Source organism: Anas acuta, chromosome 1 (assembly GCF_963932015.1).
Source record: "Anas acuta chromosome 1, bAnaAcu1.1, whole genome shotgun sequence".
NCBI classification, from domain to species: Eukaryota; Metazoa; Chordata; class Aves; order Anseriformes; family Anatidae; genus Anas; species Anas acuta.
The window spans coordinates 28,901,017-28,916,980 of record NC_088979.1 but is presented as its reverse complement, the minus strand read 5'-3'; the positions used below and the strand labels follow the sequence as shown (position 1 = coordinate 28,916,980).

At 38.1% G+C, this 15,964-nt stretch overlaps 1 protein-coding gene across 4 annotated transcripts in view; it reads left to right on the top strand.

Annotated features, from left to right (window-relative positions):
• FNDC3A (fibronectin type III domain containing 3A) overlaps positions 1 to 15,964 on the top strand; it is a 114,725-nt gene that overhangs the window by 33,008 nt on the left and 65,753 nt on the right. For 3 of the 4 annotated variants that reach the window (XM_068674515.1, XM_068674506.1, XM_068674498.1), the window contains exon 3: positions 7,015 to 7,090. The exons of the other annotated variant lie outside the window; for it this stretch is intronic. In XM_068674515.1, the coding sequence (XP_068530616.1) occupies positions 7,015 to 7,090 (76 nt within the window). The remainder of the gene's footprint in view (positions 1 to 7,014; positions 7,091 to 15,964) is intronic. 4 annotated transcript variants of the gene reach the window in all.

Here is a 15,964-nt window from a genome sequence, read left to right as displayed (position 1 = left end):
TGATTGACTTCTTTTCTCCTCCATAGGGACAGAAACAATTTGAACTTCTAATTGTGTTTATGGTTTCTGCTATGGAAAGGTGTTACCTTAAAACAGTGGAGTAACACACCTGTAAATTAATTTTTTTTTTGTCTTCCTGCTCTTCAAGTCTTTCACATCATGTAGGTCCTTCATCAAGGTTTAATCCTAGTGATGCTTCACAATGAAGTCTATAGGATTTATTTCAGTCTTGCTTGTTAACCCTCTGGTGGAAGACAGGCATGTCCTCTCCTCAGTGACCAGCCACTAACTGGGCCTGTGGTTTGTCACGTTTTCTTTGTGGCTGAAAGCATGGGGAAAACTTTTCCCTGCATGCTGTAATGTAAATATATGTTTGTGATGCCACGAGTCTTGGGCTGCTTTCCTTCCTGTCAGCTCACTGAACTTACCGGGAAATTTGGCACACTGCTAACACAGCACTGCTTCAGTTAGCAGGATGGAAGGGAAAGTAGAGAGGCATGAAGAAGTGTCCATCTTATTGATGGAAGGAAGGGTCATTTTAAATTGCTGTTTCAGTGGATGAATGGGCTTTTGGGCCATATTTAATTAGTCTGCAAACCAACATATTCCAAACAGCTCTGTATTAAAAATTCACATCTGCCCCCCACTCTGCTCCAATAAAGAAATAACGTTAACCTGCATATTTGTCTGCCATGAGCAAAACGTTAGGTTTTTAAGAAGGTATTTGGCATCCATAAATACAAAGTCTAGTAAGGTATGAACTGGTTGCATTTTGTATGATTACCATTCTGCTTTTAGAAGCCATTGCTCTGATCATGTTGGTGGTGAGAATACCTCCAAGAAGCTTATTTTGACTTCTTCAGCCTCCAGGTTGTGGTGACAAAAGTTACTTGTAGATCTTTCTGGAGATGAGCATTAACGTTTGGCCTTAAATTGGAGCAGCTCAGAGCCCAGGTAGCTGCAGCTCTGCCTGCACAAGTCTCCCACCCATCTTTTGTTGTTTGTATCCTTAGTCTTATTTTTTTTTTTCTGACTTCAGCCATTTTTATCAGAAGTATTTCTTCGGTGTTAAAAATAAGCTAACGACTTGAAAAAGCATTCAGCTGCCTTTCTAGTGCAGTCTGCAAAAGCAACCGAAGTTTCTCCTGCGGATAGTTAAAAGCTAACTGAATAAAAAATAGGGAACTTTGAGCATGCTGCTCTTTGAGCATTCATACTGCCTTTGATTCTTTGGATAGAAGATCTGAATACTTTCTCATCCCATCTCACACTGGTGTAGTAAAGCTAAATCATATATGAGATCTTCAGATGAAATTATTGTTAAATTATTGGTACATCTGTTGGTAGTATGTCAAACTCGATGTTGCATGTCTCTGTAGGGCTCGATCGTACTAGTTGTGCTACAATAAAATTATATTTTAATTTGGGTTTCTTTGGGGAGATAAAAATTATTTAAAAATATATAGAATTATTGTATTATAAGAGTGGATTTGTCAAATAAGGCAGCTCAAATTGATTTAGATGAGGAATAGATTGATCAGAGCTGATGAAGAGGATGTCCCTTAACTAGTCCTCCAAATAAGCAAGCATTGTAATGCTTCTCCAGGCTCCTGTCAGGCAGTGTTTGCGTATTAGTAATTCAAGTGTGCTCAGGAATGTTCCCAGAAACTGAGGCTAAATGTCATGGAATGAGTCTGTTCCAGTAAACTATTTTTTTTTCCTCCAGAAGGAGTATCTGTCTGCAAACTGCCTGGTGAAAGTGGTCCCTGGAACAGTTTATAGCATCATCTAGGAGAGTGCTTGCTGGCGTCAACCCAAATGGTGATCAGGACTTACTATAACGTAGTTCATCTTTGCAGGTGCCTGTGCCAGCACCTGGGAATGTTCCTGAGCACTGCTCACTTTGCTAGTAGAGATGTGGTTTTTAGGTATCGTTGATATGGTGAAGAGGATGAAGCAGCTGTCTTAGAGATGACAAATACTGGGATCCGTCAGTTTACAGAGACTGGGGATAAAAGGAGGGGAAATTGCTAAATCTAAAAATAATGAAGGAGGTAGGTGAAATGAACTGTTCAGCAAATCCCATAGTACAGGAACTAGAGACGCTTAACTAGTTGAATCACAGAATCACAGAATTTCTAGGTTGGAAGAGACCTCAAGATCATCGAGTCCAACCTCTGACCTAACGCTAACAGTCCCCACTAAACCATATCCCTAAGCTCTACATCTCAACGTCTTTTAAAGACATCCAGGGATGGTGACTCCACCACTTCCCTGGGCAGCCTGTTCCAATGTCTAACAACCCTTTCGGTAAAGAAGTTTAAAACGGTTAAAAGGTGAATTTCAGGAATTCAGTGCTGTAGGAGGTTATGGAGGCAGACAGTGTAAGCAGATTCCAAGAGTTTATGCAAACTCATGGACAGTGAGTAAGATGGACTGGAGAAACTGCCCAGGCTCCTTCGCCCTTCCTAAACAGCGCCTATAATTGATATATTGGAGATAAAGTGCTAGAATGGACTGCCGACCTGGGCCACCAACCCAGACCATGAGGACATTTCTTATGCTCTTATTTGGCTTGGGCAGCAGCCTGAGCTTAAGCAGTGATTTCAGGAAAACCATATTGAGCTCTCTAATATGTGGCACAATTGAGTTCTGCTGGGAAGCTGGTCTGTGCCAGTCCAGGCTATGTATCTTGAACTGACAGAGGATGGATGGGCAGTGAAGTGAATTTTTAAACTCCAGGGAGAAAAAAGTCAAATATTCCATGCTAAAAGAGGAGGTTTTAATAGATACTCTTTCTTTTTGCAATACCTTTCTGTGTTTTCAGGATGGATTTTGCTTTTAATATCGCATTAAGAAGAAACCTCTGTAATCCATACCAATTTAATTAAACCACTAAAAAGCTTAGTATGTTGTTCATTTGATTTGAGTTTATCTTCTAAAATGTCCTTTGTAGAAGGAATTAAGTACCATTGAAAAGTATGAAATTTCACTGCTTAAACTCTGTGATAGACTTTGGCCACTGATGCTACAGATATTTCAAGCTTTAGCCATGTGAGCTGACCATTTTGTTTTATGTATGCAATAACAGTTTTGAGAATAAATGTGTAGCTCCACTTGAGTATTTTCAACCTGTATGCTAATCTCCCCAGAAAAGGTATTCTGTACTGTTTTTTTTTTGTCAGGAACTGTACTGAGGTCATGTGGATCATTATTAAATAGCTGTTTAATGGAAACAATTTAGAGTCCTAGTGAAAATGACACAAAATTAGTTGACCTAATACTCCATTTCTTAGTAGAAATACCTTAACATATTCTCAACTGGAGTCAAAAATATGTTGAGTCAAAGTTGTGTTAGCTTTGAGAAGTTACGTTTCTAAATTTCATCATTTTTTTATAGTTGGTGGTGCTTTAAATGTGTTTGTAGGATCGTAGAGCCTGTATCAAGGACTCAGTGTCTTAAGCTCCCATTATTCTTTTAAGCTTGTGAAGTCCTTAATTAGTGTTTTGTTGATTTAGTAAGAGAAATGGCATTTGAAGGCTGTGTAGAACGTGCCTCCCACTGAGACTGGCACATGACAAGTTTTTTCAGATTATTGTAGTTACTTGAGAAGAGCAGGCAGCAGAAATGTGGATAGAATAATGCATGTTGGCTTTGGGATAGCAGGGTTTTAGATTTTGATAGAAAGTTTAGCCCTTCAGATAGCAGAGTTTTCAAGAAAAGCAACAGGATTTGTCACGAAAAGAATGAGGCATGGGAAAAGATACTCAACCATTAAAGTTTTCCAAAGCATTTCAGTAAGTCCCAGCCAGTAACAATATTGCAGAAGAAGGAGATTGAGATCGAGAACATTCACTGTGAAAGACGAGAGCCTCAATTTTCTTAACACCACTGGGTTGATGAGGTAGCACATTGGGCAATGAGATGTGCAAGCCTCTGCAAAGTCTCCTAGAATGAGGTGGAAGACCTATAAATACTAGAAACCTTTAAGTTTTATTTGCCTACCGTGATGCTATGAAAGAGCCATGTTACCTTTTCCATTAGAGAGATTTTCTTGCATCTCTGATTATGTGCAGTAGACTTTTATTACCTAAGAGTGAATCCCTAGGAGTGATTGTCTCTCTTTGGTGGTATCTCTTCTGACAAGAAGCATACCGCTCTCTCTCTGTAAATAGGAATAGCTTTAATTTTTCTTCTTACAAGTTGTATCTACTCAGGAGGTGTGAGAGTGTCAAAAATACCCTTCTTAAAGCAGTGATGACCCCTGGGCTTCAGCAGCAATGAGGCATAGAAGTAGGACTGGTCACATTGACACGCTTTACTCCAGAACAAAGGCTTTTGAAACCAATGGGTTTTGAAACTTCTGAAATTACTACAGCCCTGATTCAGACTCTTATGGCATACTTAGCAACAAATACAGCCTATAGTGGAACAGTTGTAAAATATAAATGGGAATGTACAACATAAAAGCAAGGCTGGAAGTGGGAGCCAGTCAAATAAGTACAGGCAGACTAATAGTCCATTGGAAAAAATAAAAATAATAATAATTAAAAAAAGAGCTTTATTTCCTCTTCCTGAGATCTGAGCATCTATTTAATGTGCATTAAGTCAGCCAGTCTCCCCACCCAGCTGTTTGGGATTCAGATGCCCTCAGAGGCATGGAAAACCCACAGACAACCTGAAAACGATGCTGGACTTCATCAGTAGACCCATTGCAACATGGCACAGCCCGTGCTGACCAGTGCTCCCTCTCCCTACGTTATGCCACAGCTGGAGTGTTGAGTCTTTATCTTCTGAGGTGCTGTGAAGCCAACAACAAAGGTTTTCACAGAGGAGAAAAGGCTGTAAAAGAATATTGAGGGGCGCGTGGCCTACTTGCTGCAGCTGGGGCAGGTGTCTGGAGGAAGACACCTAGGCCACCAACCTCAGGAGCCAGGCATCGGCACTGAAGAAGTGGAAACAGTGGAGTCATTTTATTCATCCCCTCTTCCATCTTACTTCAAAGTATATTTAGTAATTCCAGCTGTTGCCCTAAAATTTGAAACCTTTACAACTTTCCCACTTCTCGAAGTTCACGCTGTGGACACCAAGCACACTGAGGTGAAACTTGTAGATTGCCACATCACTTGCCAACTGCAGCCAGGATGGCTCCTTCCAGAAGTCAGGGCATATTAAATCAACCAAAACACTTATCCAAATCTGGCTGCTTTTCTGTACATGTGGATGGACAGGGATTCTTATATGCCCCTGCAAAGCTTTAAGTACTTCCAGGCTAAATTTCAAGCTAAAACTTGAAATTGCAGCAAAGAGAGGGGAAAATAAGTCAATGAAATATGTGTCTTCCAAAAGTTACATCTGTCTGGGAGGTCTGAAAAAGAAATTAGAGCTCATCACTCACATTTCCCTCCATCCTGGTCTGAAGGTGGTATCCACTTGCTAAAATGCTAACTACAAACACTTTCAATAAACTCTGCAGTAGAATATGTTTGGAAGAGATACAAGCTTCACTTGAAGCTCACTTCTAAAATCTTGTTGGTAAGTTAAGTGCTAACTCTTACTGAGTGTTATATGCTGACACAGTTTAGATAATCAGGAAAATTTATCAACATGATAAAATGTAAGTAGTGATACAGTTCATTGTTGTTTTCCCTCACAGAGCCTAAAAGATATATTTTTGTAGTAACAGAACTGCACCACATAAAACAATTCAAGGTAGGATTTCCAAAGTGCATGGCCAAAACTGAGCTAAACTGGTCTTGAACCCCATAGACCAAAATTTGCAACTATGTTTGGGTAAAACGCGTCATCTTTCAACGAATTTATAAAGTTCTAACAGAGGAGGAGGAATCTGTGTGATTCCTGCCTTTTCCTTGCTATTTTGGGCACAAAAAAAAGGAGCCTGAACATGTAAAGACGTAGCAAAAGACAAAATTAAACAAAAGAGGAAGATCTGGTATTCCTAAAATGAGTAACAATTAAGTTTCCTGTTTTCTTTGTGAAGAAGAAGCAACAAGCCCAATATACTTGAGCAGACTAACAGGGTAAATTTTTTGGCCAAAATTTTGAAGAGTTATGTATAGAGATATCTGTCTCTGATTCACATCAGGAGGGAGACACCTACTGTATTTAGGCACATGCAAGTGAGACTGAAGATGTACCCAGAAAGGAAATCATGAAATGCACCTGCTCTTTATTTTCCCTTGTTTATAATTTTAGCTGGGTTCTTCATAGTTACAGACTTTTCATTTCAGGAAGGTAGGTTTCAAAGGAGAATGCAGAAGTCTAAAATGGTAATGGGCTTCTGCTTTAGTTTAGGTCAACTTCTTTTTGCAGTTTTTCAGCTGAATGTGCTTTTCTATCAATTCTACTTTGCTTGGTCCAAAAACAAAACAACAACAAAACTACAAGAAAAAACACTGAACACAAAAAGACAACTAGGATAAACAGTTTTCTGCGGATTAAACTATACATATTCTTTCATGCTGTGCATCTGGTGCACTTTCTTATTACTTCTAATAATGTTTTATAATTAGTGAATGTGCAAACATGCTTGGATCATGAAAAGAAGGAAATTGCACAATATTTCCCTTGTGTTGAAAACTGTTTGCCAAGCAGTTATGTTTAAAATACAAACACTGGGTTCTAGGCTTCCTCTGAAACTTTATGTAATGGTTTGATTTATGTTGCAGTTAATGTGTTTTGTTGAAATAATTTAAGCTGTAGAAATAGTATTTTAACTATACTAAGCAGTCCAGGAAATGAAATTTGTATAGGTACTGTTTTACCCATTTTTATTCTCTCCTAGGTTCTTTGGAAAAGTATGTTTAAAAATATCTGTACTTGTACTTTTCGGTGGGGATGAAGGCAGCAAACAATGTGAAGTGGAAAATGTATTTAACAACCAGAAAAAAAAAAAGTGTTGTTTTTCCCAGTAAAACTTTTTTTTTTTGCACATACCACATTTCTGTAACATATTCCTGTGTAATGGTTGTGAACACTCTTTTATTTTTAAGGTTATTCTTGTGCAAGTTAATCCAGGGGAAGCATTTACAATAAGAAGAGAAGATGGACAGTTTCAGTGCATTACAGGTAAAATGGATAATTTATTTATTATTTTTTTAATATTTCCTGATTCTGCATCAGGATAAATAAACGGTAATTTCTGGTGTTGAAGGTAAAAGACTGAAAGAAAATAATTTTAAATACAAAAGCTGTTTAAAGACCTAAAGGTTATGTGCCTAGGCATCACTGGATCTACATTTCGGTACCATAAGGAACATACTTTTTTTTATCTGTATTAGTTAAAATTAAATTCCCTTGTTGGGGTGGGCAGAGAGAGCAGGAACCAGGACATTTACAGTCTGCAGACCAAACAGGCAAGTACTATTCTAGCAACTTTTGAGTAAGCTCATTTATTGCACAGACCTCAAATCAAAAGTCACAGTTGTTGATTTGGTTTCAGTTTATATTTTCAATTGTTGCTATCATATGGACATTGTTTTGCCCATCCCAGCAGTAACTGTCTGCTATCCCATTACTAGTTTTTTAGGACACCTGGGGATCTCTAGGGACATCACCTGGTGTCCTTCCTGAGTTCTGCCAAGATCCAGCTGCACAATACAAACACTTCATCTAAGCATAGTGTCCCCATACGCAATGGTCAGTTTGGATGCTGTTTTCTGTTGTGAATGGAAATAGCTACAAGTTGAGCCCATCTGCAGCTGCAAGAAAAGAGGATTCAGATATTGCTTTTGTTCAGAATACCATTTTACTCTGTTACAAAAGAGTATCCACAGATTCAGATAGTGGATTGTTTTGGTTGTTTTTGTGTTTTTTTTTTTTGTTGTTGTTTTTTCTTTTTGCTTGTTATTTACTGTGTCAATGAATCCTACCTTTTTTTTTTTTTCCTGAACGTTGGCTCAGCTCCAACAGATACTGTCCTGGGAAGTTGAAGCAAGTGGCTTCCAGCTCCTTTTCCCCATCTTTTCAGTCTGAGACAGAAGATCTATTTCCAGTGTCATAGGCACATCCTTGGGCTACAAGAGAACTGATTAAAAGGAGGCCTTGAACTGTAATTAAGTTTACACTGACAGTTCTTAAAGTTTACGTGTTCATTAGTGCCATTTTTCTGAACTCTGTGCCAGTTGCACATTCTTGTTGCTTCATTTCAGCCACAAGTCAGTCAGTATTGCAGCTCATAGTTCTTTACTTCATTATTTGAAATGTATCTGTAATAGTTGCTTTGCAATATCTATGGGGAACATAGTAATTTTGTCCTGCAATTTAAGTTTTATTTAAAAAAAAAAAAAGAGAGAGATAAAAATTGTATTTAACTTCTACTGCACACAATATTGAGGAGTGGCATACCTTGCATTTTTGTGGGTTTAATTTTGATTTATCAGATGGGCTTATTGAGGAGAAAAATTGATTTGACATTTTCCTTGCATGGTAATTTTGAAAGTAGAAAGTGTGTGTGATGAACTGCAAAAATACTGATATCATATCTTTACAAATAGAGTTCTAACCTTTCATGATACTGCTTTTATCTTTGCCTGGTCCCTCTTGCTTTCTAAATAGGCAGCTCGCTATTGTGATTTTATTCAACTGTTGATTTATTCGCGCTTTAAATGTGAGAGTGAGTATTTATTAGATAGACAAATGTTCCTGGTACTCATTAAGAGTAAACTCAGATATGGTTTTTACAACTTCACTGGAAAATCCTGCAACTTTTGCAAACCACTTGTTTTATGGGCATTCTCCTTGTCCTTCCGCTTTCCAGGACATGAAAACATGGCTTATAGTTGGTAATAAAACAGAGATCATAACTTAGAGGTTTTTTGTGTTCGTATGTTCCCTAATCATAGAACAGCATCAGGTGGACATGTTCACTTGAATGTAGCTTTTGTGGTCTGTTCTTGCCACTCTGAGATGTTCCTGTGTTATGAGGGCTATGTCAATAGATCTTTCCTACGTTTATAACATGTTGGGTCTCCAGCTTTAAGAAGAAACTCCTTTAGAAAGTGATGCTGTACTTTTTCATGGTATGTATTGCGCTAATGAGGAATGCCTACTTTCCCAACAGCTTCTGGGCACAGATTTCTGTAAAGTGAATGATTTCATGTAGTGCACACTGTAGAGAGTAATTTGGTATTGCTGGTCCTTCTTGCTCTGACACAGCTTCTCAAACATAGTTTGCCCTTGACTTTGCTGCAAAATGGATGCCCAGTCTGCAAAATGGGTTACAGCTAGAAGAGAATATTGTGCTGACTCTAAAGAAGGAAACCTCACATCAGTTCCCTGTTCTTATTTTCTTCACTTTATGCACTAAGTTATTAGGTCAAATCAAAGTTAAAGTTGCGGAAATCCATAATGAGCACAATTTGGGGAAGCATTATAAACATGCAGCAATGCTTATTTAAGAAAAAGGCATGGAGAAGCAAAGATGCCTGAAATTCAGTGGAGAAGCTATTAGTAGCAAGTTGATTTGGTCATCAGAATGTGAAATAATACTGTTTTCCAGTTTGTTTCCCTGTCAGTCCTTGCCCATCTTTATTCTCTTGTCTGACTGTATTGACTTCAGTCTCAACAAACAGCACATTTTCTGCTTTCTGTGATGTGCTATGTAAAAAGACGTACTACATACGTTAAAAATGTGTATCTGCATATTATTTTGCAAAGACAGCACACTGCTCACGGAAATACTGTGATTACGTATAACAAGTGCATTGCATATTGATGTAATTAATGTTGTTGTCTTGTATCACGCTCAGAATACGCCTGAAGAAAAACATTATTAGTACAAGCATAGGGCTTTTTTCATGAAATGCACTTAATATTTTGTTAAAAGTATTCCCTTATCCCTTTCAAAATGATACTTGTAAAGCTACATGAGTAATTTCCAACACTTACTTCTTTGCAGTAGAATGGTAAGTGACCACCAAACAAATCTCTCAGTTTCTGATGTTTGCTTTCTAGAATGAACTGGTTTGGGAGCTTCATTTACTTAGTATTTTGTAGGATGTTCGATATCCTACAGATAACAAGGACTTCAGTTTAATGTTGAACATTAACTTCTTTTTTTAAGGAATGGAAAATTTTCAAGTACTACTTTTCAAAGTCTAAACTATATTTAGCAAAGTGCTGCTGTACAAATATGTGGTTAGGTTCTCTTCAGAGTAAAATCTTAAAAGTTCCAAAGGAAAAGGAGAAAAAATGTGAGATTACAAAGAATAATGACTTTAGCATGATACGTATTGAGCAAAGATTGAAATGGTAACAGTTTCAGGTTCTGTCAAGGCAATTTGCATCATCATATGCTTAAACTGAGATTATGTAAGTATAGCACAAAAACATAAGAGAGGAGGTTGAGAAGTTGAGAGCTGCTTCTGGATGGATCCCCAGTAGAAGTACAGATCCACAGATGCAGTAGTGTGGGTGATTTGGTAAGTCACGATTCCTTCAGCGATTCTAGATCTCTGTCCCTTGTGCTTTATTGCTGGTCATTTCACGTTGAGGTTGCAAGATCTGCTGAAGCCAGTGTGGGTTGTTTATAAATCTAACCATTTTATATAATTCTTGCGCCATATCTCTGTCTGATGGAAAAAATGAGATGCTCCATCCATCAGTCTTTGTGCTGTTCCTGTCATTGTTTTGTTTCTAAAGAGTACAAGCCTTACTTTGGATGCTCTGTACATAGGGTAAAAGTACTCAGCCTGAAAACAGCAAGAGTCACTGTCTTTCCAGGAGAAAGGAGAGGTGTGAATAAGTGTGAATAAAGTGAGTATTTTGGAGCTGTCCTTGAATCAATGAAGTAATGAAAACTTAAAGTACCAATTAATAGAGGAGTACACGGTGCTTTTTCTGAGAGCTAAGCTTCTGAAGAAAAAAGTGCATTTATACTCAGGTCTCTGTACTGACTTGCTGGCATAACTCACATAGATGATCTATAAAGCCTTGAATGTTTTGGAACTGTAGGTGAGAAGTGGCATCTTAGCTTGTGCCTCTTCCATGGCAGTTAAGATGAGATGGAAGGACATTTTATTTCCTAGTTTAAAATCTGTAGGTTTGACAAAAGAGCAGTGGTTGCTGAGGGACCTTTCCTCCTTGGCTAATCTCTTTCCTTTACTCTGACAAAGTTTTGATGACTGTGTATCTTTTCTTGATGCATTGCGTGCATATTTTTATAAAATAACAAGCGTGTTTATTTAGTATTTCTGTAGTTGACAGCTTAGGTTTTAGTTGTTTTTCCATTGTGTATATTTTGACTTAATTATAACTTTAAATGAGCATTTCTCTGTACAAAGGGCCAACTTGTGCTTTTATAAAATATTGTTTGGCTGCCTAGTGGTTTGTCTGATAGCAATGACTTCTGCCCACTCTTTTAACACAACTTCAATTTAAACCATTTGTCAGGCTTGCTTTCTAAAGACAGTGCGATTTTCTTGCTAGACAGACAGGAAGATATCTGCCTGTGTATCCATATGTTAGACCAAAGTGCTTATTTTCAGAAGAGCTCTTTTAGATCTGTGAAACTGTTCTCACGTACTGGAAACGTTCAGACTTCTGTGGAAACTTTCCTTAAGCAAAATTTTGTCTTGTGTTAAAGTGAAATAATCAGCTACATTGCAGTGATTCAGAAAGCCAGGTTTGAAATAAATGAATGGGCTGTCTTTGTAGAAGTGAATTACTGCAGATCATTCATTCATGAATTCTTCCTATTGCAGAATAAATGAATGAAGATGACTCATCTTGAGCACATTTTATAACAGTCCCAAGTTGCAGCTAAGGGCTATTAAATGTTACTTGACATAATGAGAGACCATGTTATATATGTCTCTGCAAAGGAAAATTGGCATTTTCATAATAGAATAAGAAAATGTATGTAAATTAGTGTGAGTCATAAATACTTCATGTTTTGAAATGAAGTATCAGTTTTAAGGTTGGTCTCTGGGATAGTAGTTAAGCAATCTTAACCTCTTTTCTTTTTCCCCCTTAAAGAATAAAATGCTTATTAAAAGTGTTTTAAACTAAGTCAAGAGGGAAAGAGGAAAATCATATCAATTCTAAGATTACAGTATTAAAACACAAACTTTATTTCATTCTAAAATTTACTTTACATTTTAAAATTTACTTTGGAAGAGCATACCTGCCCATTATCCAGAATGCTACATGAATAAAGTTGTTACCTGCTGCCAGGTCTCATATGTGGTTTTGGTTGTTTTCAGATAGCATTAAAGCAACCAAGGTAAACATTTTAAAATAAATGCAACTCCTATCTAAGTACATTTGAACAATGACAGCAAAAAAATAGACTTTTTTGTTCTCAGTAACACCTGGTGCTTTGGTGTTGAGTTTTATGTAAGAGTAATTTATTAGTTGAGGTGGTTAAACACCAATGTTGGTCTGGTCATAAATTCTGTACAAGTTGTCACAAACCCCTCAGAAGGGACTTTCCTAGTTGCTGGTGGTTATTGGAAGTTGCTGCTGTCACAAGAAGACCAGAGCTTATTACCAAACCCTAAACCCACCTTGTGGGTTGGAGGAAGTATGTGCTGTCATTCTGTGGTGATGTGAGAATGCACGAGGTTACCTGGCACTGCAGTAGTGCCAGGTAACCCTATGTTGTCTTTAAGGGTGATATCACCTTTAGATAAATTGTTTGATATCTAGATATCTTGTTTGTTAAATTACTCAATGTCAGCTTTAGTAGTGGACAAAGTTGAGGAATAGGATAACATTTATTTAAATCCATAGATCTGTATTAATGGAGCAAACTAGCAAAAACTATTAAGAATTCTCTTCTTGAGCATCTCAAATGTTCTACATAACTTGTGAGCCTGGGTGACCCCGTACAAGTTAACCCATATGAGTATTTCTTGGTTTTTAGTGCTCAGTGTTTCTGCTCCCATTAAGAACGGTTACTGGAGCCACCCAAGGAATATGCTCTGGGTGATACCTCCTTTCTGTAGCCCAAGAGGGGAGTAATTTTTTCATCAGTTTCCATTTACCTAGCCCTCATTTCTTGGTACTGGGGTATTACCTGATGACACAGGTAACTATATTTGCTGTGCTTTTCCTCTTCAAAGATGTGTTACTGCTTTCCTGCATTGTATCCTTCTGAAGGCTTCAGACTTCTGAAGGCTACAGACACAAGGTTATATACATCAATTCATTTCAACAACAACAACAAAAAAAAGGTAAATCATCTCAAGTTGATTCCTATCCATTGCCTCCACGTGGGTGCCATGCAGAAGACTAAACAGGATATGCAAGGCTGAAACTGGATATGGATACTTAGATCACATCCTCTTGTACATGTTAATCTCGGACACAAATATATAGAGGGCTTTATAAAAGCATTGAAAAAAAGCTAAAACAAGTCATCTGACAGTATGAGGTCACAGCAAGATACAGTGACTTAGTCATCTAACTCTTGGCTGAGGATTGTCAAAGCTGAGTCTAGGAGTAGCTTAAATTTAAAGCATCTTTGTTTGGAAATGGCCTTAAATATGAAACAGTTTCTAAAATTTGTGTAGGTAATTGCATTTCCAGGTGCCTACAGTCAAACTAAAAATAATAATGGTACCAGTCAGTCATGCACAAGCATGACTGCAGAGGAGACTTCATGCTCTTCTGTGTTATAAGAAGACGCTAAGGAAAGAAAATGACCATGAAGCGTGATTGTAGTTCCTTGACTTGGAGCTATCTCATGCCACAGTAATTGTAAGTAAGGAGCTGCCCTTCTTGTATTCCAAAATTATTGTAAGTAGGGAACTGGCTTTTTTATAGCTTAGAGTGATAATCTGAGTGCATGAATGCCCATGCAAATTTTGAGGAACAGATTGCACTCTTCTGCCTTGTACAGGTAGATTAGCATGGAGGTTGGATGGAGATATGGGAAATCCCCCTTTGATAAAATAGACACAAAAATGAATTCAAGTCCTTGCTCTAGTGCATGTCAAATGCTCAGGTGCTGGCTTTGGCACACAGGAGAAATCTGCTTCTTCATTTGACTATCACTGGCAAAGGGAAAATTTGCCCTGACACCGTGCTGTTGTAGCTTTTTTCTTACTAGTACTAGGATGAATTAAAACTAACTCAGGTGTCTACTTGATTCAGTAGTCCCTTTTTGCAATAGGGCAAAATTGAGAGAGAACCATCTCTCAAATTCAGTGTAACTCAACAAAACTGGCAAAGAAGTGTATACCAAGGTCAGAATAAGCCATAGCAATTTGGAAGTCTGTTATTTTGATCGGCAATAAGAGCAGCCCCAAGAACTAACCTCGAAACAGTTTGCACTCCCCCTTCTCTGGGAACTGCCTGACCTTCTCCTCCGCTAAGGCTGGTAAGGGAGCAGGACTTGGTGGCCCCAGCCTTCCCCAGCTCTTAAAGAGGCAGTCAGGGATACTCCAAGAAGCTGTTGCTGGAAAAACTTTCTTGAGCATACTGCTTTTCCACCTAGCATTACTGTTGCAGCTGACATTACTGTTGTGCCCATTTCATTAGGTTTACATATGTACAAAATTTCTAAAGTGTGCCATTCCCGGGATAAACTAAACTCGGCAAAAGTTTGATCAAAAGCAAATCAGACTTGCTTTTATCACCTTCTGCAGTAGGAAATGAAAAACCAGGTTAAAATGGGAAAGCATTAATGCGGATGTTTAATCATCTTTGTTGCACGGTGTTTCAGGGAAAACTTAATTTTTCTGTCATTGATTTCCATTTGAAATGTTCAAATAGATCTAATATCTTTATACAGATAAAACACACTTATAATGCTTTCTAATGCTTTGGTTTTTTCAATGCTTTGTTATTTTCTCATTCTTCTGTTAGGCATTATTCTATATTGTCTTACTTCAACACATTTTGAAATGCGAATGAGTTTGTGATTTGCTATATTCGTCATAAGGTCTTCAGTCTGTTTGTCCTTCTCGTGTCCCATTTTCCTATATATTCCGATCAGTTAAACTTTCCTTGTATCTCTCCGATTTCTTCCTTTGTTCCCTCCTTTCAGTAAACTAAAGCCAGCCTGACTACAGGAAGGTTCTGGAGACATTTGTTGGAAATATCAGTGCTTCAGCTGCTTTCTTAAGACATCTAATTTTAGGTGTCTAAATGTGTTTCTATATGTGGCCTTGGATCTAAGCTCCCATTATAAGTAGTGAAGGTTTAGTCACTAGCTACAGTGCAGTCAGTGCTTTTCAGCTGACATCAGTTTGAACTGAATAGCTCTCCAGGCTCCACTGTCTGTACTAAGTAGATCTCCACTTGCTATTATAGGAGTGTAAGGTCCTAACTTGCATGCAGACACAGTTCCAGATACCTAAATGACATGTCTCCATCCTGGGGCCTAAAGCCTGGCTGTTCGAAACTGAAAAAAGGCAGGCTACATCCTGAAAGCATCTCATCTGAGTGCATTGTTTCAAAGTTGTACCCACAATGAATGTCTTTGCCCTGAACTTTTTGCTTTTCAGTTGTTCAAACTCATCCATTTCCATGAGCATCTAACATCTCACATCTTACATGGAGGTACATGTTGGGATGGGGTTGAGGCCTTTGGTTGCAACTGGAGAATGCACCTAAAAGTCAGTTCCCATGACTGCAGTCAGCAATGTCTTGCCCACAAGCTTGTAAATCATTAACTCATGCTGCTGAGATTTAGCTGCTAGTGTGGGCAGTCTGAGTCTGGAACCACTTGGATGAGTCCTGTGCAGAGGATGTTAAGCTTGATGGGTCTGTGTCTGAGAAGATGAAGTCCCCTGGCATTGTAAGCAGGTCATCAGATTTCTTCCCTGACTGTTCTACTGATGGGAAAGAAGTGGCCTTGTGCTTCATGAAGCAAAAGGAGGGGTAAATCAATACAGGATCTCTTGTTAGTTTCTAACATAAGAAGAAAGTTGATTAGCTGTTGGAACTGAATCAGAGATACAGGCAAAGAAGTTTGAAAAAAAAAAAACATTTTAC